This window comes from Micromesistius poutassou (assembly GCF_964030765.1).
Source record: "Micromesistius poutassou genome assembly, chromosome: 2".
Lineage (NCBI taxonomy): Eukaryota > Metazoa > Chordata > Actinopteri > Gadiformes > Gadidae > Micromesistius > Micromesistius poutassou.
Window position 1 is genome coordinate 9,308,349 of NC_140272.1, and position 27,437 is coordinate 9,335,785.

The following is a 27,437-nucleotide window of genomic DNA, read 5'->3' on the forward strand; positions in this document are numbered from 1 at the left end:
CGCCACGGCCAAACTGACGGGGGTATTCTCTGATATTATGAATCTTACAGACTGCGTCGGGTTCTCCGACTCTGGTACTTCCACAACAAGTAAAGACTCCTAGTCGGGTTTATCTCACCCATGGGGAAAAGGAATTGGGGGAAATTAACTTTGGCTTTGACTCTCTGAAGTCCAGATTGAAACGCGACATGGAGGAGAAAGCGATGTTTCAGCAGACAACTGTCAGTTCACTTCGGGTCTATATAATTTCTCCGACGCTCCATTGTTCCTCTCGGTCGTATGCGGACTGCTCCGCCGGCAGAGCAGCCGGAGGAGTCGGCATACGACCGAGAGGTCGGAACAATGGAGCGTCGGAGAAATTATATATACCCGAAATGAACTGACAGTTGTCTGCTGAAACATCGCTTTCTCGAATGAGTTTGTTGTTGCTGGTGACGTAAAGAGGTCAACCGGTGGCTCTATTACCACTAGTTGAAATGGGCACAGCGCCACCTATCGTACCGGGGCATGACACGCTTTGGCCAATGAATCGATTTACTCACCGCCATGTATACGCGGACAATTGCAGTTGTCCAATTGAGGAGCATAATCGAGCTATGGCTTTAATCGAATTAAGCTGTGCATGTAAACGTACTGACTGAGACCAACTGAAAACAAAGCCGTATGAAACTCAAACTGTGATTCTGAATAAAGTATATAAATGATGTAAGTATATGAATGATATTATTATAAAAAAGATATATTATTATAGATTATTTGCTCCAAGTGTGAATGAGTGCTCCAAGTGAGAATGTTAGTGTGAAATTGAACACTACAGTATATGGCAATGTTGTTTTCAATAAAAAAAACATTTGCACAAAGCAAGCCGATCCACTTTTCCATGTTGATAAGAGCATTGAAATGAGAAAAAATAATGGGACAAAAAGAAAACAAGGGACATTTAGAAAATAAATGTGCGCTTAATTGCGAGTTAACTATGACAATGAAATATTTTAATCGTTTGACAGCACTAATATATATATTTAATAAGGTGTATATTAACACATGTTAATGAAGACACCATGACTTGATGACCTCCAGGTTTCCTTGGAGTCCCGAGCGAACGGCTTCAGCTACGAGCTGTTCAAGGTGTCGGAGGACAGAGACGAGGAGGTGGCTGCCTACTGCCACATGCTGGATATGTGAGTGGCTCACATCTCACCTCACATCACACCTCACATCACATCACACCACAACTCCATCTCACACCACACCTCCACATTACACCTCCACATCACATCACACCTCCACATCACACCTCCACATCACATCACACCTCCACATCACATCACACCTCCACATCACATCACACCTCCACACCACATCACAGCACACCTCCACATCACATCACACCTCCACATCACATCACAGCACACCTCCACATTACATCACACCTCCACATCACATCACACCTCCACACCACATCACACCACAACTCCATCTCACACCACACCTCCACATTACACCTCCACATCACATCACATCACACCTCCACATCACATCACAGCACACCTCCACATCACATCACAGCACACCTCCACATCACATCACACCTCCACATCACATCACACCTCCACATCAATCCTCGCACACCTCCACATCACACCTCCACATCACATGGTGTTTGTGTGCAGCTTGAGGCTCTAAACAAGGTGTTTGTGTGCAGCCTGAGGTCGGCAGACCCGTGCAGTGAGCGCTCCAGGAACACGGGCTTCGTGTGGTCCCCGTCGGTGTCCCAGGAGGAGCTGCAGCAGGGCCTGGGGGTTAGTGTGAAGGTCACGGTCATCAGTGACCACTTCAGGGAGCCGCTCACCTTCACCTGCGACGGTAAGCCCTGCACCCTCAGAAGGTTTACATCCACACTGTGATTGTAACGCGGTCATGGCATTTAGTTTAGTTTAGAAGTTTATTTAGCAGGGACAAATACATTGTACATTGTTTCATATAAAATATAAAATAGATTCCATGCATGCAGGTTTCTAGTCAAGAATAATTTGCAACCCCTGTCCCTGGTTAGGCCTTTTACTCAAAGTTACACTAAAAGTTACACAAGCTAAGTTTAACACAATACACATGTTCGAGTACGAAACACATTAAATACAGGACACTTAAGTACAAAAAAAAAGGACAACAATTAATGTGTGTGTGCGCATGCAGTGCCCGTGCAAGTGCACTGTGTGTGAGGGTCAATGCTCACAGGCTTTGTTCAGTTTCAACAATTGTTTTACTTGTGTGTTTGGTGCCTATTACTGTGAAGGATGATGGTCCGAATGTTGTTTTGCGTTTTGCTGTTCTACAATTTCCGCTTGTTGCACCCCTAGTTCTAATTCTAGTCTTTTGTTTATTTACCAATTGGCAAAATATTTCTGGAGGAAGGTGGAGACACACTTAATAAGTTAATAAAGTTTTAATATGTTTCAAGAGTGAAAAGCTTACAAAGTTACAGAGTGCCTTGACCGCCACGTAAACACCTTCTTAAGAAACACTTCAGAGCGCCTACAGAACCTGATCCACGCCCCATGACGCTCCTGCTTCACAGGGCAGTCAGTCAGTCAGTCAGTCCATCCGTCCTCCGTTGACCTCAATGTGCCCTCACGTGTTATGGTTGGTTTGATCGGCCGTGGACACAAACTCCAAGTCATGAAAGCCAAAGACGCAGACCCTCTGATAATGATACCTGGTGGGATGATCTCCTCATGAGGTTGTGTTCCCCTGGCAGGCTCTTCCACCGTGGACCTCCTCATCTACCAGACGCTGTGCTACGCCCAGGAAGACCTGGACGTGGATGTGGAGCAGTACCTGCTCAAAGTCTGTGGGCAGGCAGAGTTCCTCAGCAAGTAAGCCTCTTGGAAGTTAGCTAAACGTTTTCTCATCACGTAGATCCATAAGCTCGGCTGAATACTACAACGGTTTCGTGGGTCGTATCCATGAAGCCAAGTTGGAGTGAATGGTCCCTTCTGCGATATTACAAATGTTTTTTGTTTTTTTATATGGAACATTCATAAGGATTACCATATTAACAAATAATATACAAACAAATCGTAAAGCAGTAAGAATCAAGACCAGCCTTGTGCTACTGTCAATCAAAGTGTGGTTTGGTGCGCTATGGGCGGGCAGTAGTTTGGTAGGCCACTCTCTTGACAACAAAACGAGGCCTAGTGGTTTAGTAGGTCCTCAGAGAGAGGCTGTGGTCTGTGGTGGCTTCTAATGACAGGGGCCCTCAAACCAGCAGCATGCTGCATGTTGACCTAACGACCACACTGGCTTTACTACTGCCCAGCTAATCCAGACAGACCATAACACCAGCAACCTCCTACCCCATATCTCTCATAACTCGCTCTCTCGCTCTCTCTCTTGCTTTCTCTCTCTTGCTCTCTTGCTCTCTCTTTGTTTGTTTCTCTCTCTCGCTCTCACTCACTCTCTCTCGCTTCTTGTTTCTTTATCTTTGTTTATCTCTCTCACTTTGTTTCTCATCTCTTTCTTTCTTTATTCCCCTGTCTGTCTGTCTGTCTGTCTGTCTGTCTGTCTGTCCGTCCGTCCCCCTCTTGCGCTCTCTCTTTCTCTTTCTCTCTTTCTCTTTCTCTTTCTCTGAGTCTGTCTGTCTGTGTATTAAGGTACAGTAGCATGTCATGTGTGTTGAGTGTTCTAGGGGCTGATGTCTGTCGGCCCCCAGCAGTAGGAAGTGTGCTGGCCCTGATATCCTGGGGCCCTGGGAGCAGACTTCCTACCGTTCCTTCTTTCTCCTGATGGCTTGTTTTCTTTAATTGTTGGTCAAACAATGACCATACAATAATTGGAACCAGAAGAGCTACACACATATTCTCCCTCTCCCACCCACACACAGCTCTGGCCCATGGTTATGATGCATTGGTCTGGCTACCTGATCACCCCAAACAAGGTAGTCATGGTCAATCAGAGGATATTAGTGTTGGTATGTGTACCAGTATAACCAGTAGGCCCACTCTACACTCACAAACCAAGGGAGACGGTGAAATCAATACCTGAGAAGCAGGCAGTCTCTTCACGCTCTGTCGGCTGTCATTAGTCTACACCACACTCTGTGTACATCCCATGTAGGCTTGGATTACAGTTAATTATTCATTCCAGTGCTCTGCTTTAGAGGAAAAACTCTCGGTGCACTGAAAAGTGCAGTTTTCAGTGTATATAATTATACATAACCTTTATTTAAATGGCTCCTTTGAGTGTGTTGCAATTTGTTCTAACATTGTGAGGTACACACTTTTAAATATATGGTGAAAGGTGAACAGTGAATGTGAAATAGGGAGTTTGGTCCCTCCATTAACAGCCGAGCCCCTAGTGCTTTTGATTTCTGCAACATACCATTTAGTAACTTGGTTCTCTTGGTCTCTCTCATGTCTCTGTCTCTCTCTCATGGCTCTGTCTCTCTCATATGTCTCTGTCTCTCTCTCATGGCTCTGTCTCTCTCATGTCTCACGTCTCTTCTCTGTCTCTCTCTCATGTTGGTCTCTCTCTCATGTCTCTGTCCCCGTCTGCTAGTTCCCAGACACTGGCCGGTCTGGAGTACGTCCAGCAGTGTCTCAAGTATGAATGGGACATTCGTCTCCTGCTCACCAAGAGAGCTTCAATCAACACAGAGCTGGCTCGCACGGTCAGAGGACACAAACACTCACACACACACACACACACACTCTTGTACTGTATGTCTGTTGGATCCATCGCACATTATATTCTACACTGTTGGTTTTAGTGTTGTAGAAAGCTTGCAGCGTAAACTCACACCGTATAGTAAACTCACACCGTATCGGTTAACTCAGGCACTATATAGTCTGTTAGAAAGCAGTTTGTCACATTAACAATGGTGCAAGGCCTTCTTCAGTGGGCCACAGGCCCATCACCATGGTGATCCCTCACTCAGCGATCAGACCGTTAGACAACATGCATTTCAATGTCATGTCTAATTAGCCCCCTTCTTCTTTTTATAATTGCAGGAAGAAGATGACAAAATGGCGTCCACCATGAACCACTGCATCCTGCTCCAAGAGCGGCCAATCAGACAAACCGTCACCAGGTGAGCATTGGTTGCTAGGGAGAGGGGAAGCACCATGGATTGGTGATCCCATCGATTCAGAGAACGGCTTGAATATACATATTGTGCATGTAGGGAACATGACATCATTCCTACATATTTGGTTGATTCCAGTTTGGTTTGTGTGACAGGGAGGCACTCACCCTTCTCCTGGATACCTATCACAACGAGGCTGAGGCCTTCATTCTGTCTGAGGTACAAGCACACACACACACACACACACACACACACACACACACACGCACACACAGATACACACAATTAGAGCATGTTGAAGCAATACACGTTTTTCTTTATTGTGCACCAAATCCAATCCCTCTCTCTGATCGTGTTCCGTTTTGATAGGCGGAGCTGCCGCTGCATGTGGAGCGTCTTGTCCAATCGGTGAAGGCCCTGTGCAGTACTCTGGCCTCCGTGGAGTCGGCCGACCTGACCTCCGCCCTCAGCCAGCTCCCAGCATGCCCTTGTCGCCTTCAGCCTAAGGTTCAAAAGGTAAAACCTGGTTCTTACATGTAGAACCACTAGCCCTAGGATTTGGTTTCTCAATCTTGGTTGTCTTGACTTGGACACTTCAGACATTTGACTTTACAAAGTAGAAAAATAAGATTTCTCTCTCCCTGTGTGTCCCCCTCAGGATATCTCTGTACTGGCTGTCAAAGGAAACAGAGGTACGTGAACTGACCTCATCCTCCCAACTAACACACCGGCTCTCCCAGTATAAGAGGTGCTCAATGACATGTTTGCCCCCAAAAATGTGGACGGGGGGAGTAGTTGTGCAGCTGTGTCCTCATCCACAGATGAGGTGCCCTTGAGCAAGGCACCTGAAACCCCTACCTGCTCCCCGGGTGCTGCACTGCGGCTGCCCACTGCTCCGGGTGTTCAGCGGCTCCCGGATGGGTCAAAAGCAGAGAATTTCCCCCCGAAAGGGGACAATAAAGGATAACTTAACTTAACTTAATAACTGGGTTTGAAGGTGATTGACTTGCTTTTAGTAAAGCAAGTGTGTGGATTAAACGTTGTATCGTCTACAGAGAAGGTGGTGGAGAGGCTGACGGTGGCCATCCTGGACCAGGTGGAGCTCTACTGCAGCACCTTCAACGCCAACTTCCACACGGCGCCGCCGAGCAGCCGCAGCACGGCGCCTATCCAGGAGGCGGGCGTGGTCAACAATGTGCTCTCCTTCAGTGTCTACTCGGCCCACCGCGTCCCCATCACCTGGGCGGCCAGGTAAAGCCCCGCCCACACACACACACACCCCTTCAACAAGGCTGTGTTTTGAGACACACTGCACTGCACTCGCACTGCACTCACGTCTTCTTTACCATAACATGAAAATCCTGCTTCTTGTCCCTCCACACACACACATACATGCGCGCACACTCACACGCACACACATGCAAGCTTGCAATTGCAGACGACCAGCTGTTGTGGCTGGAAATCCTGACTCTTAATCCATGAGCCGGTACATCTGTTGACCAGAGAACCTGAACCCCCCCCCCCCCCCTCTCACTCTTCTCCTCTATCTCTCTCTTCTCTCTCTTACTCTTATTCTCATCTCTCATCTCTCACTCTTCCCTCATTCTTCTCTCTTTCTCTCCTTCTCTTTCTCCTTATTTTGCTCTCTCTCACTCCTCTTCTCTCTCTTTCTCTTCTTCTTTCTCTCACTCTCTTGGTATATTCTCCTCTCACCTTATATGAATATATATGATCTACACATATTGATGACCTATATGACTCAGTAGAATCAGTAGTAAGTAGTGTTGGTGCTTTCCTCTACACTTCCCAGTAGAACAGTAATAAGGCTTCAGCCCGCTGTAGTCTCTTCATGAGGTCATCATCTAACTCATCAGATGAATTCCAGGGTGTGTCACTCCCTGCACCCCTCTTTAAACCCTGTTCACTCCAACCGCATGAAACTAATGTATGGTTTGAAACCTTTTGGAGCCACGCACACAAACTCTAGCTCCTCAGTTATATGGCTGAGAACTTGCAGTTCCTCCCCTTTGTATCATGTTCTGATTAAAGGCAGCCCTCTTGGGAATCTGATTGATCTTTGACTGTGTGTGTGTGTGTATGTATGTGGGATTGTATGAGTAAGCCTTTATTCATTATAGGTTTAAAACAAAATGAAAAGACCCCACAGTAAACCAATAAACGTTAGTTCACACATGCATGCAATGACAATAGAATGTATCACTGGACGACTTTGTTCATTTTTTTTATTCTGAGCATGAATCCCTCCTCAGATGGAGGAGGTCTGATCAGCAGACGTTGTGAGCTCCGTTGTGCTGCATTGTGTGTCCTCTCTGAACAGTTACGAGGGCTTCTTCCTGTCCTGCTCCCTGACCCACGGCGGGGCGGAGCTGTGTGCTCCTCAGCACACCAGCAAGCAGGCGGTCAGCAAGTACCTCTTCCACCTGGTGGTCTGGGACCAAAGGTACCTGCCCCTTTCTGGTGCCCTGGAGACCTCCTTTGGTGGTCCAGTATCATGTGTGTGTTGTGTACATGAACATATTACCCTTTCTGTGTCTGGATCAAACTATGCCTTCAGGAACATGTGTCTTTTTTTCTGGAACATGTGTCTTTTTTTCTGCAACTTGAGTCCAACCCCTTTGGCGACACTGCCTCATTGTGTTAGTCGTTGAGAGGTGAACACGGTTAGGACGGTAGCATGCCATGCGCTCTATCTGTGCGATGTGCTTGCTTTACTTTGTGCAAGTGAATAAGTAAAGTAGATCTGCAGAGGTCCTTTTTATTCCTATTTCATCTCCTCCTTCTCCCCACTCCCCCTGTAGGGTGTGTTTCCCTGTGCAGATCAACCAGCTGCCTCGTGAGTCCCAGCTGACTGTGACTCTGTACGCCACGGCTCTACCACCCCCTGGTGGCACGGAGGAGAAGGGCAAGCAGCGGCGCAGCATCGACGCGCTGGGCTGGGTGACCATGCCTCTCTTCAACTTCAGACAGTGAGTCATGGAGTAACCTTAGCGGCTCTGCCATTGCCCTTGAGCATGTATCGGAGGGGCTTCTGCAACCAGAACTGCAACAGTTTGGATGCAGATCTGTTTTAAGTTATATTGCACACTGGAACTCCGGTCCGGACTACAGCGCAGCGAGCTCTGGTCTGGACCCCCAGTGGACCACTGCACCAGCCCTGGAGCCAGCAGATGGCTTCTCACTGCTGTTCAGACGCTGGCGTCCTGTTGGCCGCGCCTCATGGTGTTGTTGTGTGGAGGTCACTGCAGGCCCATGGAGCTGCAGGTCTCCCAGCGGGGTGGACGGGTGTGTTCATGCACGTGTCATTTCCTTTTCCCCGCCAGTGTTCTGACGTGTGGCAGGAAGCTGCTGGGTCTCTGGCCGTCCATCCCAGGAAGTGGAAATGCACGCTCAAGCTCTTCCAACTTCAGCCAGCCTGACAGCGTCATCCTGCAGGTGCTGAACACATGCACATATACACACACACACGGCACACAAATAGACTCACACACAGGCCAGAAACTCAGATGCACTCGCAGGACACACACGCACACACAGGACCCAAACACAGACGCACACACAGGACACACACGCAAACATACACACAGGACACACACACGCACACACAGGACATGCACATGCACACACAGGACACACACTCAGACCCACACACAGGGCACAAACACAGACGCACACACAGGACACAAACACAGACGCACACACAGGACACACACGCAAACATACACACAGGATACGCACACAGGACACGCACACACAGGACACACACACAGGGCACAAACACAGACGCACACACAGGCCACAAACACAGACGCACACACAGGACACACACGCAGGACATAAACACAGACGCACACACAGGACACAAACACAGACGCACACACAGGACACACATGCAGGACATAAACACAGACGCACACACAGGACACAAACACAGACGCACACACAGGTCATACACGCAGTACATAAACACAGACACGCATGGGATACAAACACACACGCACACACAGGATGCACATGCACTCATCCAAGCACATATCCTGCATTGTATGTTTAGTATGAAGTTGACTTCTGAAACCCGTTGATACAGCTCAAGTATCCTTCCTCCTGACTCCAAACCACAGATGTTTTGAACCCTCACTATGCTGTTGTCCTTCAGAGTCAGTGGCCTAGAGGTGCTCAACTGGAAGGAGCTGAAATCATTATTTTTCTGGTTCTACTTTTAATCCGCAACAACAAGCATAATAATTAGCTAATTCAACAAATCGTAATAGTTGAAGTCTAAATGACGATACCTAGGATGTGGTTCCCTGGTCCTTCTTGATCAAACACATCAGGATGGACGGACCTTGTTCTCTGGGCCACGTGGCTCAAGGAAGATGTTCACCGACAAACAAAATCCTTTTTGTTTGACATATTTAAACCAAAGAGGAAAGGATAACTAATGGCCTCAGCAGATCGGCCTCTGACTGACTGCTCCTCTGGCCCCTTACTAACTGCTCCTCTGGCCCCTTACTGACTGCTCCTCTGGCCCCTTACTGACTGCTCCTCTGGCCCCAGGTGGACTTCCCGACCTTGGCGTTCGAGGTCCGCTTCAGCACCCCCGGGCAGGCAGACTTCTGCCCGCAGTACGACTTCTCCAGACTGGACTCGGCCAGCCAGCGCCAGCTGCAAGACGTCCTGCACAAGAAGTCCCTCTTCTGGTCAGACATGTGCACACACACACATACACACACACGCACACGCATGCAAACACACACACATGCAGATACACGCACATGCACGCATATGCACGCACATGCACAGAAATGTACACAAACATGCACACATATAGACAGACATACACTAAAATATGAATTAAATCAATAATAGCGAGCCAAAGAAAGACAGATTGGAGACAGACATGGTCGGACAGACTGATTGATACAAAATAATAATATACGCATATTTAGACTGGTATGATTCATGTCTAAACAGAATATGGAAATGTATAATGATACAAAGGATTCTCTGATTTGGTCTCTGTATTTCTCCTATTAGTTCACAACTTAATTATCATGTTATGAAAGGCTTGTGCTGGTCTGGGCTGTCCGAGAGGATCCCAAGCTCTCTAAGCTTCAGAGAGACAGCCAGCTCTTTAACAATGTGCTCTGACGAGTACAGTAGGGATCCACCGATATGGATTTTTTTAGGACCGATACCGATTTCTTTTCATCAGCCTTAGCCGATATTTGGAGCCAATACTGCTTTTGCTCCCTCAATTTACATCATAAAAATGACACAATGATGATAACAAATGTTACAAGTCTCAATTTAAAAAATGAACTTTTTTTGAACTGTCTGTAAATCATGCCGGGATTTACAGACAGTTCAAAAAAAAGTTCATTTTTGATCCTTCGATGTCAGCTCTTCCTATCATTGTGAAGCAGAATTCACCAAGCGTTGGATTGTCCACCCACTAATAGGGAACGTGAGCTGGGTTTAGACCGTTGTGAGACAGGTTAGTTTTTTTTTTATATATATATATATATATAAATAATAAAATCAGAAAAAAAAATGTCTGATACACGTAAAAGACGCAAATATCGGCCGGACGATATATCGGTCGATCACTAGAGCACAGTCTCCTATAGATGAGAAAACACACAAAAAATATATATAACAAAATTATATATAAGGCATTTGTTTGTGCAGCACACATAGCTCTCACGTCAACCTGTCCGGTACCAGACACTGATCTTCCGGCTTACTGTCAAACATGGGTATCTTGTTTACACACACACACACACGCATGCACGCACGCGCGCGCGCGCGGACATACACATACACATGCACGCACGCAGACACAGGCACATACGCACATGCATACATATTCAGCAAATATGCAAGGGTTTTGGATGTCTCTGCATGAAAAACAGCAATGTGTTTGTTTCCCCTTCAAAGAGCTAGCCACTAACCACAGAGATGAGATGATTTAGAGCTGACCTCTAGGAGTGTGTGATGAGCTTGTGTTACTATATAGAGAGAGGTAAAGGGGGGGTGGAGTGAGAGAGAGAGAGAGATGGGGGATGTCAGACGTCAGACTGGCAGCTGGTGGCCACGCGGCCCCCTGATCATCACAGCCTTCTACTCCTCCATCCCCCACTTCCTCCACCCTCCCCCGCACACACACCCTCTTTGTTCTCTTATCGTGTGTGTGTGTGTGTGTGTGTGTGTGTGTGTGTGTGTACAGATGCTTTTTAAAGGAATTGGTCTAATAAATGTGAATGAACCAGTAATAACACGTGAAATGATCTCTTAACAGATTAAAAATATATTCAACCTATTTTAGTCTAAATAAAAAGTAAGACAGTCGAGGATCAAAGCAATAGTTATGAACGTAAGAGTTTATTTCTCTTTGGGCATGAACAAAGTATCTTGTATATCTAACGCAGGCCTTTTACAAGGCAAGGCTTGTGACGAATTCGAGTCACATCAGTCATGCAAAACCTAGTTACATTTACATTCAGGGAATTTTGCAGACGCTTTTATCCAGAGCGACTTACAATGTACATTTGTCAGAAGAAAGAGAAACCACAATATATCGCTGTTGGTACAGTAAGGATGTTCATAGAGTGCCAAGTACTTAAAATCCCTAGGTTATATAGGAGATATGAGTTCTCAGGACCACAATGTTCATCGTGATGGAAATCTTAGTCCTAGTAGTCCTGTATGAACACATTACATTATTACAGTACATATCAAAAGGTTTTATCTGTCTCCTGTGTATTTGTGTTTTTACATAGAAAATGTAAACATTATTTGGTTGCTACTACTAATATACTAAACTATTAATATACTTAATGGTGTAACTTAGTCATTTTCATTTTGGAAAATATTTTCCTTTAAAGTCAGTGCAGTGAATTTGGATATATCATGGTCAGTAAGTCTTGCTCATGGAGGACTTGTTTGACTCAGGACGTGGTAGTAGACTAAACCGTGCCCTGGTATAAACAAGGAGCAGAGCCATGTAGTGTTCAGAGTGAAACAGTTTGTCCTATGAGAACACCTCCTGTAGTCGTTTCTATATTCATATTAAATCATATTGCATGCATTTCATCCAACATTATTCTTTATTCCTTTATCTTTATGATGATGGAACTCCAGCAGGTGTTCAGGTGTTGATGGTCTGTACTGCCTCCCCGGGTGTTGATGGTCTGTAGTACTGCCTCCCCAGGTGTTGATGGTCTGTACTGCCTCCCCGGGTGTTGATGGTCTGTACTGCCTCCCCGGGTGTTGATGGTCTGTAGTACTGCCTCCCCGGGTGTTGATGGTCTGTACTGACTGACCCCAGGTGTTGATGGTCTGTACTGACTGACCCCAGGTGTTGATGGTCTGTACTGCCTCCCCAGGTTGACGGTGGAGGACAAGCGGCTGCTGTGGGAGAAGAGGGCCTTCTGCCAGGCGGAGAGCGCCGCCCTGCCCCTGGTGCTGGCCAGCGCCCCCTGCTGGCAGTGGTCCTGCCTGCCCGACATCTACGCCCTGCTGAGGCAGTGGGCCTGCCTGAGCCACATGGACGCTCTGGGGCTGCTGCACGCCTCGTGAGTCCGCCCATTCAGGGCCCATAGGGACCTTAGGATGGGGTGTGTGAGGGCCCCTTTCACCGGGCTCCTAGCATACGATGGTAGACGTCATTGCTACATGTTACATATTGAAACTATGAATTAAACTATAACTAAGACTGTTGTTACTACTGCCAACGGGACACAACAAGCAGCAGCAGTAGTAGCAGAAGTCCTGGTTTTGATCATTTCTAACCTAATAATAAGACTAATCATATTAATTGATTCATTATGTTGTAAAATAATATTATTACATAGATTAGATTAGATTTAGATAAAGTTAAGTAGTATTGGGGGTAAGGATTTGGGATGAACTGTGGTCTGTGTGTCTGTGTCGCGGTCTGTCAGTCTGACTAACTTGATTGTATTGATCCTCTTTTTGTGTATGCTACCAGGTTCCCAGACCAGGAGCTGAGGCGGACTGCGGTGCAGTGGATGGACTCCATATCAGACCCCGAGCTGCTGGACTTCCTGCCTCAACTAGTCCAGGTAACGCACACCTTCCAGCCTCTGAAAGGACCGCTCTCACACACACGCCTGAGGTGCTGAGAGACACAAACACACCGGTCAGATAAAATAAAATATATATAATTTGTGTAGTAGTATTTATTCTTGGCAGCATATTTCTGTAAATGCTCTCTGTGAGGCCAGGTGTTGTGTACCATGTTATTCACTGTATTGCAGTGCTCTGTGAGGCCAGGTGTTGTGCTCCATGTTATTCACTGTATTGCAGCGCTCTGTGAGGCCAGGTGTTGTGCTCCATGTTATTCACTGTGTTGCAGTGCTCTCTGTGAGGCCAGGTGTTGTGGTCCATGTTATTCACTGTGTTGCAGTGCTCTCTGTGAGGCCAGGTGTTGCGGTCCATGTTATTCTGTGCTGCTCAGTGAGTCCTTACAGGCCACCTACTCAGAGGCATTGTTCTCGTGGCGTGAACTGTGATCTGAATGCGCTGTCATCCTCCCACTCAGGCGCTGAAGTACGAGTGCTACCTGGACAGTGCGTTGGTCCGCTTCCTGCTGCGGAGGGCCATCGGAGACGTCCGCATTGCCCACTACCTGTTCTGGTAAGAGACACGGTCCTCCTCCTCAGATACATGATGGCCTTTTCACGCCTTTATGGTCGATACCACACCACCACGTTCCTCACAAACTGTTGATTCATGTACTCTAAAAGGAGCAGGAGACCCACACTCTTGTAAAGAGAGTGTTCTCTTTTTTTAAGGGAATGAGTTGTTACTTTTTCAGAATGCGGACGATCACAATTGAAAAAACATAATGTGAAAAAAACAAGAGATGATGAAACAAATCAGCCCCACCCCCTGTTTCCTCCTCCTAACGAGTCATCATTAGGAGTAAACTGCCGTTTGTTTCTCCCCATTGGCTGTTGCCATCGTACAACAGCCAATCAGTCCCCCCCACACCACACAAGCCAGCCCCATATTATCAAACCAGTCTGAAAAGATATTTGCGCACGTGAATCTAAGTGGGTCGGCAAAACCGTGTCTCTTGAGACCCTACAGGCCAAGCAGAGTCCTGATCGCATCCCCCATTATTGGAGGTTTGTGGCCCTATGGGGACGAGCCTGAAGCATCTACTGCTTATCACTCCTCTGCCTGCACCATCACTCTAAGCCCCCTGCTGGCTGCTCCTCCTCCTCCACCTCTCTTAGCCCCCTGCTGGCTGCTCCTCCTCTCTAAGCCCCCTGCTGGGTGCACCTCCTCGTCCTCTCTAAGCCCCCTGCTGGCTGCTCCTCCTCCTTCTCCTCCTCATCTCCCTCCTCATCTCCCTCCTGCTCCTCTCTTAGCCCCCTCCTCTTCTTCCTCCTCCTCCTCCTCTCTAAGCCTCCTCCTCCTCTCCCCAGGCTGCTGAAGGACGCCCTGCAGGACCGTCAGTTCAGCGGACGCTACCAGCACCTGCTGGCCGCCCTTCTGTGCTGCGCCGGCCGCGGCCTGAGGGCGGAGTTTGAGCGACAGTGCTGGATGGTGTCCGTCCTGGCCAAGGTGGCGCAGAGAGTCAGGGACGCCATGGCCTCCAACAGACAGGTCTGTGTGTGTGTGTGTGTCTCTCTCTCTGGAACAATTACTTTTTTTAAACTATTTTAAAGGACTCCATGCTCTTCGTTTAACTGAAGAATGTGTTGATTCTTTGAGACGTGTTTGTTGGTGGTTCAGTATTTCAGCGTTTCCAGTATGAAGCACATTTTGCATTGTTTGCTCAAAGGTTCCCAGCGGCTTACCCTTTATTTTATCTCTATTTCTTTTGTTTCACTTGCTACAAACTTTGTATATGTTCTGTTCTGAACAAAAAGCATTTAGCAGGAGATCCTTTGGTTTTATGGGAACGATTTACACTTTTCCTGGAAACTCTCGATCCTCGGTCAACTGTGTGTGTGTGTGTGTGTGTGTGTGTGTGTGTGTGTGTGTGTGTGTGTGTGTGTGTGTGTGTGTGTGTGTGTGTGTGTGTGTGTGTGTGCAGACAGTCCTGAGGGAGGGTCTGGATGAGATGAAGCAGTTCTTCTCCGTCAACAGCAGCTGTCGGATGCCCCTCAACCCCGCCCTGCTGGTGAAGGCTATCAACGTCCAGGTACTGAGAGAGACCAGACCCCACAGGGTCCAGGAACTGAGAGACCAGACCCCACAGGGTCCAGGTACTGAGAGACCAGACCCCACAGGGTCCAGGTACTGAGAGACCAGACCACACAGGGTCCGGGTACTGAGAGAGACCAGACCACACAGGGTCCGGGTACTGAGAGAGACCAGACCACACAGGGTCCAGGTACTGAGAGACCAGACCACACAGGGTCCGGGTACTGAGAGAGACCAGACCCCACAGGGTCCAGGTACTGAGAGAGACCAGACCACACAGGGTCCGGGTACTGAGAGAGACCAGACCACACAGGGTCCAGGTACTGAGAGACCAGACCCCACAGGGTCCAGGTACTGAGAGAGACCAGACCCCACAGGGTCCGGGTACTGAGAGACCAGACCACACAGGGTCCAGGTACTGAGAGACCAGACCCCACAGGGTCCGGGTACTGAGAGACTAGACCACAAACCACCAATTTGCTGCAAACTTCCCACACATTAGTGTGGGAACACATACTAAGTGTAAGTTGGTTTAGAAACAGGAATTTCTTAAAAAAATAAAAGTCTAGTAAAAACGCTATCCAGAGCGGTAGTTTCCTATTAACTGTGTACTACCGCTCAGCGAGTGAGTGAGTGTTTTACGCCTGGGGGACCACCTGGGGGACCTGGTCCCACTAGCACTTATGGGTTAACCTAAAAATTGTTAGTGCTTGGCCCTTGTTTCTATGAACATCCTTACTGTACCGACAGCGATATATTGTTGTTTCTCTTTCTTCTGACAAACGTACTTATTGTAAGCCGCTTTGGATAAAAGCATCGGCTAAATACCCTAAGTGTAGCCAGGGTTTCCCCCGCCGGTCACCAGGGGCAGCCCGCTAGGTGCTCTTCCTGCTCTGTCCTCCTGTCTGCGTGTTCCTCACTCCATTCGGTGTCTCTTCTCTTCCCAGTCCTGCTCCTTCTTCAACTCCAACGCAGTTCCCCTGAAGCTGTCCTTCCAGAACGTAGACCCCCACGGAGACAACATCAACGTCATATTCAAGGTATGTTCGCTGGTCAACACCAGTTTGAATGAGTACAATTGAGTGAACACACCATTGACCAGAAGTGACCTTTCATTTTGTTTGTGGCAATGGATTTATGGCAAAGCTTTCCATGTAGAAATAGACCTAACACAGTCGTGTGTGGGTGTGTGTGTGTGTGTGTGTGTGTGCACCCAGTCGGGGGACGACCTACGGCAGGACATGCTGACCCTGCAGATCATCCGCATCATGAACCGGATCTGGATACAGGAGGGGCTGGACATGAGGATGGTGATCTTCAGATGCTTCGCCACCGGCCGGGGGAGAGGTGACCACCGCAATACAAAACCCAGTGTGATGACTTGCTGATGTAGGCCCAGTGTGATGACCTGCTGACGTAGGACCAGTGTGATGACCTGCTGACGTAGGCCCAGTGTGATGACCTGCTGACGTAGGCCCAGTGTGACGACCTAGTGACGTAGCCCCAGGGTGATGACCTGCTGACGTAGCCCAGTGTGATGAAGCCCGCCCTGTGTTCTCCAGGCATGGTGGAGATGATCCCCCAGGCGGAGACCCTGCGGAAGATCCAGGTGGAGCACGGGGTCACAGGCTCCTTCAAGGACCGCCCGCTGGCTGACTGGCTGCAGAAGCACAACCCCACCGACGACCAGTATGAGAAGGTAACAGGGCGTGGCGCACCTCCTCTCTGAAGAGGACGGACCTCCTGGATGTTCTCATCCTCACGCCACTGGGCTTTAATTATAATTAAAGCCAGATGGAGAGATGGGTGCATTCACATCCAGGCTGTGAAGCAGTCACACGGTGAGTCTTTACTTTGCATCTCCTCCAGGCGGTGGAGAACTTCATCTACTCGTGCGCGGGCTGCTGTGTGGCGACCTACATCCTGGGGATCTGCGACCGCCACAACGACAACATCATGCTGAAGACCAGTGGCCACATGTTCCACATCGACTTCGGGAAGTTCCTGGGCCATGCACAGATGTTCGGGAACATCAAGAGGTGAGCTCGCGGCTGTGTTGAGGTGATGGGGAGAGGTGGAGGAGGACACACTGGACTCTAGAAACACCTTCTCAGAAGAGCATTTAAAGGTAGGACAAACCCAGGGGAGCCCCCTAGAGTCACGCGGTAGTAAACACTCGCCCGTCGGCGTACGAAACCTAGGAGGTTCATCTAGATCAGGGTTCCCCAATTAGTTTTGCCAGAGGGCCAAATTTGGTCATGCATGCCACTCCAAGGGCCGAGATATCGTTTTATTTTTTTAATTCCATTTTTATGTGCACATTTTGCTTTAATTATCATTACTATAATTATTAGTAGTAGTTGAAAATACCCTGTGTTAGGAGTCACACAATAATGCTCTCTTGAAACAAAATTTGTCCAAAACCTACCATTAATTTATTAAAATGGAACATCAACAAACAACAAACAAAAAGTCCAGCAAACAAACACGCACACAGTGCAGCAGCCCCAAACATAAAAACTTAAATAGCATCAGCACAGTGTGTCTTCAACAGGGCATTGGGCCTGGTGCCATCCATCCAGATCAGTGTGTGTTCACATCCACTCTCTTCCCCTCTCTATATGTCTCTCCCTCCCTCTCTAAGAGACACAGGAAGATTTTAGTTAGTTAGCTTTAAAATTTGATACCACAATATGTGACATTAGTTTTTAACTTTTTAAATATGTGTAGCAAATAACCTCAGTCTGTAAACAACAAAAAGTATTTAATTATTATTTATTTTTTTTAACATGTGAATGCCACTGGGTCATCGCGGGCCGGATATTTGGCTCTTGTGGGCCGGATATGGCCCGCGGGCCGCTAATTGGGGTTCACTGATCTAGATAGATAGATATATTTACTTTATTGATCCCAGCAGCATTACACACAGTAACAATACAAATAGAGAGAAACAAAAATCTGGGCAAGTAGGGAATATTCAGTTCTGAAGAGGTACTACTTACTCTTTAATTCTGTCTTTATTCATCAACTCAGTGAGCCTCTCTCCATGTCGTCAGGAGAAAATGGCGTTTCAGGAGGTTTTTTAAGGGTTTGGACTAATGTCAATGTATGTTCACAACTTTTAAATACTTTAATTTGATCGAGACTCCATCTTATCTGGTTCCCTCTGCTGCTTCCCTCTCCCTAACAGTTAATGTCTTTAGAGGGGGTCTTGTTTGCTCTTTGCTGTGGAGCGGAGCAAGGTCTCAGGAGAACACCACCACTACTTGTTCTTCTGAGACATTGCTCCACTCCGCAGTAGTGGCAGACATTAGCAGAAAGCTAGCTCCGTCGCAGCTTCCTGTCCTATGAACTCTTGCGTTGGGTGATCTCAGCGGAGGTTAACTCCCCCAGTGTGGCGCACCTCCACACCTCTCCTCTCCGAAGAAGACGGACCTCCTAGATGGTCTTATCCTCACGCTGCTTGGTTTTAATTATAATTTTCAAATAAAATGATTTTTTGATAAAAAACAGATTTTGATCTTAAAAAAATATTGATCCAAAAATATTGAACTTGAAATAGGGGCGGGCTCAGGATTGTCTTATAATCGGGTCAATTCAGTAATTCAAAGTTTAAAAAATGTAAAGAAAAAATTCTGAAAACTACAACTTCTGTCCATCTAGGAAACGCTAATCCAATATTCAGCCCAGTTTGACCCTGTCCCTGTCTTTAGCTCTATGTGAAGACAGGCTTCTGTTCTCCTGAACCAAAAGACCAACAGTAACACGGTTTACAGACGACTTTTCTCACATGACCTTCCACTCTTGGAAAAGGCTTTGACCTTGATGGAGGCCGGACTGAGGTCAGGTCTCAGGAGGCTGTAGTGGCCTACCATTAGTGATGACGTGATGCTGTGTTGCAGGGACCGTGCCCCCTTCGTGTTCACCTCGGACATGGCCTACGTCATCAACGGCGGGGACAAGCCCTCCAGCCGCTTCCACGACTTTGTGGACCTGTGCTGCGAGGCGTACAACCTGATCCGCAAGCACGCACACCTGTTCCTCAACCTGCTGGGCCTGGTAGGAATGGGCCTGGGCACGCACACACACACACACACCACGCTATATTAAACTTTTATGGTGCACTATGGTCCACACACAGACACACACACACATCCACCATGTTGTCTATTCTCTTATGGTCCCCACACACACACACACACACACACACACACACACACACACACACACACACACACACACACACACACACACACACACACACACACACACACACACGTGTGTGTGGTGCACTATGGTACACACACACACACCTACCATGTTGTCTATTCTCTTATGGTGCACTATGGTACACACACGTAAAACACACAAACGTGCTTTATCATCCAATGACATGAATCGTGTGTGTGTAAGATGCTGTCCTGCGGTATCCCAGAGCTGTCTGACCTGGAGGACCTGAAGTACGTCTACGACGCCCTGAGACCCCACGAGTCAGAGGCCGATGCCACCATGTACTTCACCAGGTACACACACACACTCACACACCCATCAGTTTCCAGTGTGTACACATTGTTGAGGAGGTTAAAAGCATTAGCAGCAGGTGTGTTTGTCCAGCTTGTTACTGCTGTCCAGTAGGGGTGTAACAATGTGCGTATTTGTAATTATATATACAAAATTATATTTATATTTAGATATTTTTTATAGATTATCACACACTCTGTGAGTGTCTTGTTGTTTTGTGTTGAGGACCACAATATAAATAAGTCCTGGACTTTATTGTGTTTTTATCCTCAATTGTATTTGATGTCTTTTCATGTGTGTAAGGCATTTGTTTGATACAATTTAATAAATCAAATCAACTAAAAAATAAGCCCCATAAAAATAAAATTTGAACCCTGCTGTACCAAAAAACATACCGAACCGTGACTTAAAAAACCGAGGTACATACCGAATCGTGACTTTTGTGTGTATCGTTACACCCCTAATGTCCGGAGCTCAGCAACACAACGCAGTAGAACTTTGGCCTGATGGCTGATTCAGATGACCTAGCATGATGTCACCTGGCTCCGTGTCTGTCATTCCCCCCCTGTCCCCCCCACAGGCTGATCGAGTCCAGTCTGGGCAGCGTGGCCACCAAGCTCAACTTCTTCATCCACAACCTGGCCCAGATGAAGTTTGCCTCCTCGGAGGAGCGGCCCGTGCTGACCTTCGCCCCGCGGGTCCACACCCTGAAGAGCGACGGGCTCATCCGCAACCTCTACGTGTGCCGCCACATCCGCACCTACAGCCCCAGCAAGGGCTACGTGAGTCCCCACCCGCCGCCCTCTGGCCCACCAGCGGCCCCTAGTGGCTGGGCTCGTAGCTGCAGTTACATGGTTCTCAGAAGAGACCGTTGTCTGGGATTAGACCAAAATATAACCATAGAGCGATGGCAACTTTTTATTCTTCAGAACTTTGTAGTCAGGTTACATAGTGCAATCACATAGTCCCATCCCGTCGCCCAAATGGGGCCTTTACATTCTGAAGCCGTTTGACGCCAAGGGGTCAGATGATAGGGTTAGCTGGAGTTGGTTGGTTGGTTGGTTGGTTGGTTTATTGGGTAAGATTACCTTTTTGATTTTAATTTGAGTAAGTATGGACATTTAGATGTTTTCAAAGCATAAACACACATCATTTCATTACGCAGCATAATGTTATTTATGAAACTGTGAACAGAAATAGAGATCTGTGCAGCAGGCTTTTCACAGATAACATTATGTTTTGTCTGTCTTCCCACCGGATTGGGCCAGTTCCCAAGCCGCCCAGCCAATGTTACCCTGATATTCATTGAGAAATGCAAATGTGAACATCAGAATGACCTCAGAACAAACGTGTTCTTATTGGTCGTTCTGGCACGGTGTGTGTACAGAGATGGGGAACAGAGCCAGATATTCAGTGTGTCTCACACCAGACGTTTCTGCAACCTTTCTTCTGCAGGCCTTTGTGGTGAAGGTGGAGCGAGAGGGAGTCCAGCAGGGGGCAGCATTGGTCCAGAGGAGCTTTGAAGAGTTCCACGAACTGCACTGCAAACTGCGGCTCATCTTCCCTTCGTCCAAGCTGCCCAGGTACGTCCGCACTGTTCTCTATGGAACCAAATCTGTACCATAATTCAAATTAAAGTGGATTAACAGAAATGCTTTTTCATTTTCAGAATATAGCTGCATTTTTTGACACATAAATAAAATTTATAATAAATCATCCAAACTGCATTTTCATTTTCTTCTTCAATATTGCTCATTTTGTTACTTAATTAAAATGAAAAAGAAAAGGACATTTAAGATTTAATTTTCAAACGATGCCCCGGCAAATAGTTACCAAAATTCAATTTGAAATGTCAAATTTGAAAATTAAAATGCATTAGCAGAAAAGCATTTTCATTTAAAGGTCATTGCTGCATTATTTGACTCATAAATAAAATGAATAATAGATCATCTAAATTGCATTTTCATTTTCTTCTTCAAGACTGCTCATTTTATGACACAACTAAAAAGAAAACAAAGAGGACATTGCTTTTTCGTTTTCATGCCCGCCCCCCGCAAAAAAGAGTCCATAATTCAATTTGAATTCTCAATCCCAAACGGCGCAGGAGAGTTACGTCAGTGGCCTCTCTTCTTCTAATACGTTATGGGGCGGTGTGCATATTTGACACTGGGGCAAGAGGAGAGTGTGAAGTAGAGTGCGCTGGTACAGCAGGAAAATCCCAAGCGTGGCGAAATCTGTGCCAGAGCTGCTGAGGGAGGCCGCAGCTGCCCTGGAAAGGCAACAAATTTACAGAGTCTCACACCAGCCAAAAACCCAAAGTTGGCAACCCTGAATCTAACAAGGATTGTGCGATGGCGTCAGGGAGCGCCATGTTGTGTGCAGGTGAGCCCAACCAACCCGGAAAGAGAAGAACGGCCACTGACGTCACTCTCCTGCGCCGTTTGGGATTGAGAATTCAAATTGAATTATGGACTCTTTTTTGCGGGGAGCGGGCATGAAAACGAAAAAGCAATGTCCTCTTTGTTTTCTTTTTAGTTGTGTCATAAAATGAGCAGTCTTGAAGAAGAAAATGAAAATGCAGTTTGGATGATGTATTATTCATTTTATTTATGAGTCAAATAATGCACATTTCAAATTGAATTTTGGTAACTATTTGCCGGGGCATCTTTTGAAAATGAAATGTCCTTTTCTTTTTCATTTTAATTAAGTTACAAAATGAGCAATATTGAAGAAGAAAATGAAAATGCAGTTTGGATGATTTATTATAAATTTTATTTATGTGTCAAAAAATGCAGCTATATTCTGAAAATGAAAAAGCATTTCTGTTAATCCACTTTAATTTGAATTATGGTACAGATTTGCTTCCATAGTTTCCATGCGCTACAGGCTCTTATGTCAATCTAAAAACACATGGTAGCTCAGTCCTTCTATTTCTGTCTCGCTTCTCCCTCCCTAGTTTCCCCAGCCGGTTTGTGATTGGCCGCTCGCGAGGAGAGTCCATGGCGGACCGGAGGAAAGATGAGCTGAATGGTTACGTGTGGCATCTGGTCCACGCTGCTCCTGAGGTCGCCCAGGTCGGTCCATGAACACCAAGAAGTGGGATGCACCCAATGTCAGTCTGGTTCCATTTCATTCCTACTGACTAACAGAGGCAGTGCTTTAGCACTGGATGTATCCCTCTCGCGTTATTTTGAGGAGGAGGAGGAGGGGGCAGAGCAGGAGGAGGCAGGGCCTGCCTCCCAGACATCTTATTCTGATTCAGAGTGGGTGCAGGTGGTCGGCACAGGCAGGGATGCGCTTAGCGCTGGCACGCTTGGGGCTGGTTGAGGCCCCAGTGGCACGCCAAAGGGCCTTCTTTAGAGGAGCCCCACAGCATTCTGAAGGAGACTTTCAGATACCGCCCTCACAGCCCTACATGTGGAGGACCTTCAGAGGTGCTGGTCAGACCCAAGGCACTTCGCTCACCACCCCAGAGGCAGCAGGGCCTTTGCTGCATGCCCCCTGTGGAGCCAGCAGTGGCCTTCTTAATAGTTTCCCTTAATAGTAGAGGAAGTATTACGGCCTGATGCCCATTGTCCCAGATCTCAGTGCCGCATAACAGATGATCTGAATACGAGGAGCTATGATGCCGCTGCCCGTAGGGGCTGCATTGGGAACTCCCCATCCCACCTGATACTGGCCCTTTCACAGACCATGCAGGTTTCAGGGGCAGATCCCACAGCCCAGAGCCTAAGTGACACGTCACTGCAGGGGTCGGCAGGCTGAACAGCCTTTCTACGGCACCTGGCCCCCAAATGGCCTGCACCTCAGGCACAAGGGGGACATGTATTTGGTCAACACCACCCCCTGGGGCCCTAGGGGAAGGAGGCCTTGAGACTGCCTCTCCCTGCAGTATCTCAGCTGCTGGGTGATGCATGTGTCAGACCCTTTGGTGGTGAAGGGTGTGGAAGCCATCTCTGAGACATACAAGACCAAGGGCCTGCCCGTGCCCTTCACAGTGAATTGACATTCCACCAGGAGCATTTCCGCATCCTGGGTGGCATTGAGGGGTGTACCCCTAGAGGAGAGGATATATGTGTGGTGGCGACCTGGGCTTCGCCATGCACTTTTGCCAGGTTCAATGACGCTGCATTGCTATACACACTCGACCTGGGGGATACATCCAGTGCTAAAGCACTGCCTCTGGCAGTCAGTAGGAATGAAATAGAACCGTAGTTATGTGTGTTGTCCTCAGTTTGAAGAATAGTTTGTCTTTACTTTACACAACACCTAGTGGATGAATCTCAATATATTATTGAATTGCTGTATCTGTATGCATTAACTGAAAATAAATTACACTACAGAAAAACTTGAGACAAAACACATGCAATGAATGGAGCAGTAACCAGTTACTAGTGTTGGTGTTTTAGAGGAAATACAGCGTTGGATAACAGAGTTGTTATTCTGTGTCAATCAACAATATTACAATAATTAATGTACCACATATTATCTGATACGCAAAAGTGCGGAACACTTGGGATCTGTCCATTTCTGTGTGGACCTTGATGTGGTTTGAAAGGTCTGACTAGTTAAACTCTTCTCTTCAGTGTGACCTCATCTACACCTTCTTCCACCCGCTGCCGAGAGACGAGAGACCAGGCACCCCCCTCCAGCCCCTGCACAACAAACCAGCCGGTAACCACTGCTCACACAAACACTAACAAACCAGCTGGTAACCACTGCTCACACAAACACTCACAAACCAGCCGGTAACCACTGCTCACACAAACACTAACAAACCAGGCGGTCACCACTGCTCACACAAACACTAACAAACCAGGCGGTAACCGCTTCTCACACAAACACTAACAAACCAGGTGGTAACCACTGCTCACACAAACACTAACAAACCAGGCAGTCACTACTGCTCACACAAACACTAACAAACCAGCCGGTAACAGCTGCTCACACAAACACTAACAAACCAGCCGGTAACCGCTGCTCACACAAGCTGCTCCACCTGCTCCTTCCCTACAGCCTGGTTACTAATGTATTTATCAAACAGTAACAAGCTGAAGCATCATCTATGACCAGGTCACATGCTGAGCAAAGTCCTGATCCGGGCACGCATGTTTCAGGAAGTAGTTTATCTCAAATTGTATTTAAGTAACATTTTCCTGCTTCTTGTCATCACACACCATCTTAGTGGTCATTTCCTGTTTGAAAAGTCATGTTCTCTTTTAGCATATTACAATATTACAATAGTTAATATGTAATGTTATATTTATTTTGGTCCTCCACCAATGGTTGCAGAAGAGAGATAAACCTACAGTGCTGTCTCTTCTTCTGATTCTCTGTGGCCGTGATCTGGCTGTGATCCTTTGTCTTCAGAGCTCTCCTGGTCGCCCACCTCGGGGAAGGACATGGGGGAGGTCAAGCTGTCCATCTCCTACAAGAGTGACAAGCTGTTCATCATGGTCATGCACATACGCGGCCTGGTAAGTTGTTTTTGTTAAAGATCCCATGGCATGCTACTTTATGAATGCTTTTATATAGCTGTTAGTGGGCCCCTAATACAGTACTTGAAGACATTCAAGAAATTCAGCCTTGGTGCAGAATTACAGCCACTATGAGCCAGTCCCACAATGAGCTTTCCACAAACGTGCCGTTTTTTAGAGGCGGGTCAAGGTGGAGGGTGGGGGTGTGGCCCTGAGCAGCTTACGGCCACGGTACCATGCGCTAGTGTTGTTTACAGTGGATGTATCGCAATGGCAAGGCGCACACAGCTTTTGGCCGTGTTTCGTAAATATTCTAGAACACTCCGGGTGCTCCGGCGGGAGTCCTGGAGCTCTATATCTAAATAATAACATATTATACATAGATATATATATCATATAATATATATTATCATGGCCAAACTCTGTGTGCGCCTCCAGACGATATTATGAATCTCAAACGACTGGGTCAGGTTCTCCGACGTCTCCCACTTCCACATCAATCTGAAGTAGACTGAAGCGACATGGAGGAGAAAGGGATTGTTGCTCACGATTGTCTCCCGCCGGAGCCCCGCTGCCCGCTGCCAAGGTGGTGGTGCCTCGGCAGCGGGCAGCGAGTTTATGTACTTCAGGGAGTCAAAGCCAAGTCCCTTTCCCCCAATTACTTCTCAACCATGGCTGAGATAACCCCCACTACGAGTCTTGTTGTGGAAATACCAGAGAAGTCAGAGAACCCGACGCAATCTAGTCTTTTCACCAAATGCAAGCTTTACACAAGCTTGCCTTATTGTGTTGCGTGTTATGCGCCATAACACCAACAGCAGAACGGTTATCCAAATAACAAAGAAGTGTACAACACTTGCGTTACAGTGTGTGTATTTACACACACTGTTACGCAAGCTTGCCTTATTGTGTTGTGTGTTATGCGGCATAATACCAACAGCAGAACGGTTATCCAAATAACAAAGAAGTGTACAACACTTGCGTTACAGTGTGTGTATTCACACACACACACACACACACATGTGGCGCTCCCACGGTCGTAGCTCATTGTCTCATTGCCGGGCCAAATTTTCTGGGCGGGCCAAGCAGAGAAAGGGGAGGTAACATGTTCATTTTTTCAAAGGCGGAGCAGTATACCTAGTGCTTGTTTTACACCTAACGCCATTTCTAGCTACTGGGGGACCATAGGCAGGCTAGGGGAACTCATATTAATGTTAGAAAACCTCATAAAGTGAATTTTCATGCCATGGGACCTTTAAAGTGTTGGTTCACTCCCCTCTGGGTCAGCAGGTGAAAGGTCAGCAGGTGAAAGGTCAGCAGGTTAAAGTGTGTGTGTCTTGTGCCTCCTCTCTTACCGGTACCCGACACCAGCAGCCCCTCCAGGATGGGACAGACCCGGACCCCTATGTGAAGCTCTACCTGCTGCCAGACCCCCAGAAGACCAGCAAGAAGAAGACCAAGGCTGCACGGCGCACCTGCAACCCCACCTACAATGAGATGGTGAGCCAACACCACCCTCCGCCTGGGAGCGGGGAGGGGTCCTGTTCTTAGGGTCTGACCCGTCAGAGGACCAGCGTAACTCAGCGTAACTCAGGGTCTGACCCGTCAGAGGACCAGCGTAACTCAGCGTAACTCAGGGTCTGACCCGTCAGAGGACCAGCGTAACTCAGGGTCTGACCCGTCAGAGGACCAGCGTAACTCAGCGTAACTCAGGGTCTGACCCGTCAGAGGACCAGCGTAACTCAGCGTAACTCAGGGTTTGACCCGTCAGAGGACCAGCGTAACTCAGCGTAACTCAGGGTTTGACCCGTCAGAAGACCAGCGTAACTCGGGGTCGATTGGGACGTTGCATTCAGAAAATGCAAGGGTCGACCATGTGAGGAAGAGGGAATAAAGTTTCCAACAACATGGAATGGGAATGGACAAAATGTATCAACATATCAAATATGCAAATATATAAAGGTGACCTGATTTCATTACACATTGTATGTGTGTGAAAATATGTTCAATGGTGATAATGAGTACTGTGAAACAGTGCTGTGATAATGGGTGCTAACAGTGCTGACTGTATGTCCCTCCTCCACAGCTGACTGCCTGTTCCTCCTGTCTAGCTGACTGCCTGTTCCTCCTGTACAGCTGACTGCCTGTTCCTCCTG

General features: G+C 47.4%; 1 protein-coding gene across 3 annotated transcripts in view; it reads left to right on the plus strand.

The window, feature by feature from the left end:
* Positions 1–27,437, plus strand: part of pik3c2b (phosphatidylinositol-4-phosphate 3-kinase, catalytic subunit type 2 beta) — a 38,353-nt gene that overhangs the window by 8,845 nt on the left and 2,071 nt on the right. For 2 of the 3 annotated variants that reach the window (XM_084463634.1, XM_084463635.1), the window contains exons 3-32: positions 1,081–1,181; positions 1,706–1,866; positions 2,759–2,876; positions 4,558–4,669; positions 5,010–5,089; positions 5,239–5,302; positions 5,453–5,599; positions 5,742–5,775; positions 6,139–6,334; positions 7,422–7,544; positions 7,903–8,070; positions 8,425–8,536; positions 9,659–9,801; positions 12,490–12,678; positions 13,095–13,188; positions 13,668–13,762; positions 14,560–14,740; positions 15,174–15,281; positions 16,231–16,323; positions 16,501–16,630; positions 16,846–16,982; positions 17,153–17,322; positions 19,186–19,342; positions 19,697–19,806; positions 20,385–20,586; positions 21,260–21,387; positions 22,761–22,878; positions 24,391–24,478; positions 25,175–25,281; positions 26,653–26,781. In XM_084463634.1, coding sequence (XP_084319760.1) covers positions 1,081–1,181; positions 1,706–1,866; positions 2,759–2,876; positions 4,558–4,669; positions 5,010–5,089; positions 5,239–5,302; positions 5,453–5,599; positions 5,742–5,775; positions 6,139–6,334; positions 7,422–7,544; positions 7,903–8,070; positions 8,425–8,536; positions 9,659–9,801; positions 12,490–12,678; positions 13,095–13,188; positions 13,668–13,762; positions 14,560–14,740; positions 15,174–15,281; positions 16,231–16,323; positions 16,501–16,630; positions 16,846–16,982; positions 17,153–17,322; positions 19,186–19,342; positions 19,697–19,806; positions 20,385–20,586; positions 21,260–21,387; positions 22,761–22,878; positions 24,391–24,478; positions 25,175–25,281; positions 26,653–26,781 — 3,795 coding nt within the window. The remainder of the gene's footprint in view (positions 1–1,080; positions 1,182–1,705; positions 1,867–2,758; positions 2,877–4,557; positions 4,670–5,009; positions 5,090–5,238; positions 5,303–5,452; positions 5,600–5,741; positions 5,776–6,138; positions 6,335–7,421; positions 7,545–7,902; positions 8,071–8,424; positions 8,537–9,658; positions 9,802–12,489; positions 12,679–13,094; positions 13,189–13,667; positions 13,763–14,559; positions 14,741–15,173; positions 15,282–16,230; positions 16,324–16,500; positions 16,631–16,845; positions 16,983–17,152; positions 17,323–19,185; positions 19,343–19,696; positions 19,807–20,384; positions 20,587–21,259; positions 21,388–22,760; positions 22,879–24,390; positions 24,479–25,174; positions 25,282–26,652; positions 26,782–27,437) is intronic. The other variant, XM_084463636.1, reaches the window with a different exon arrangement.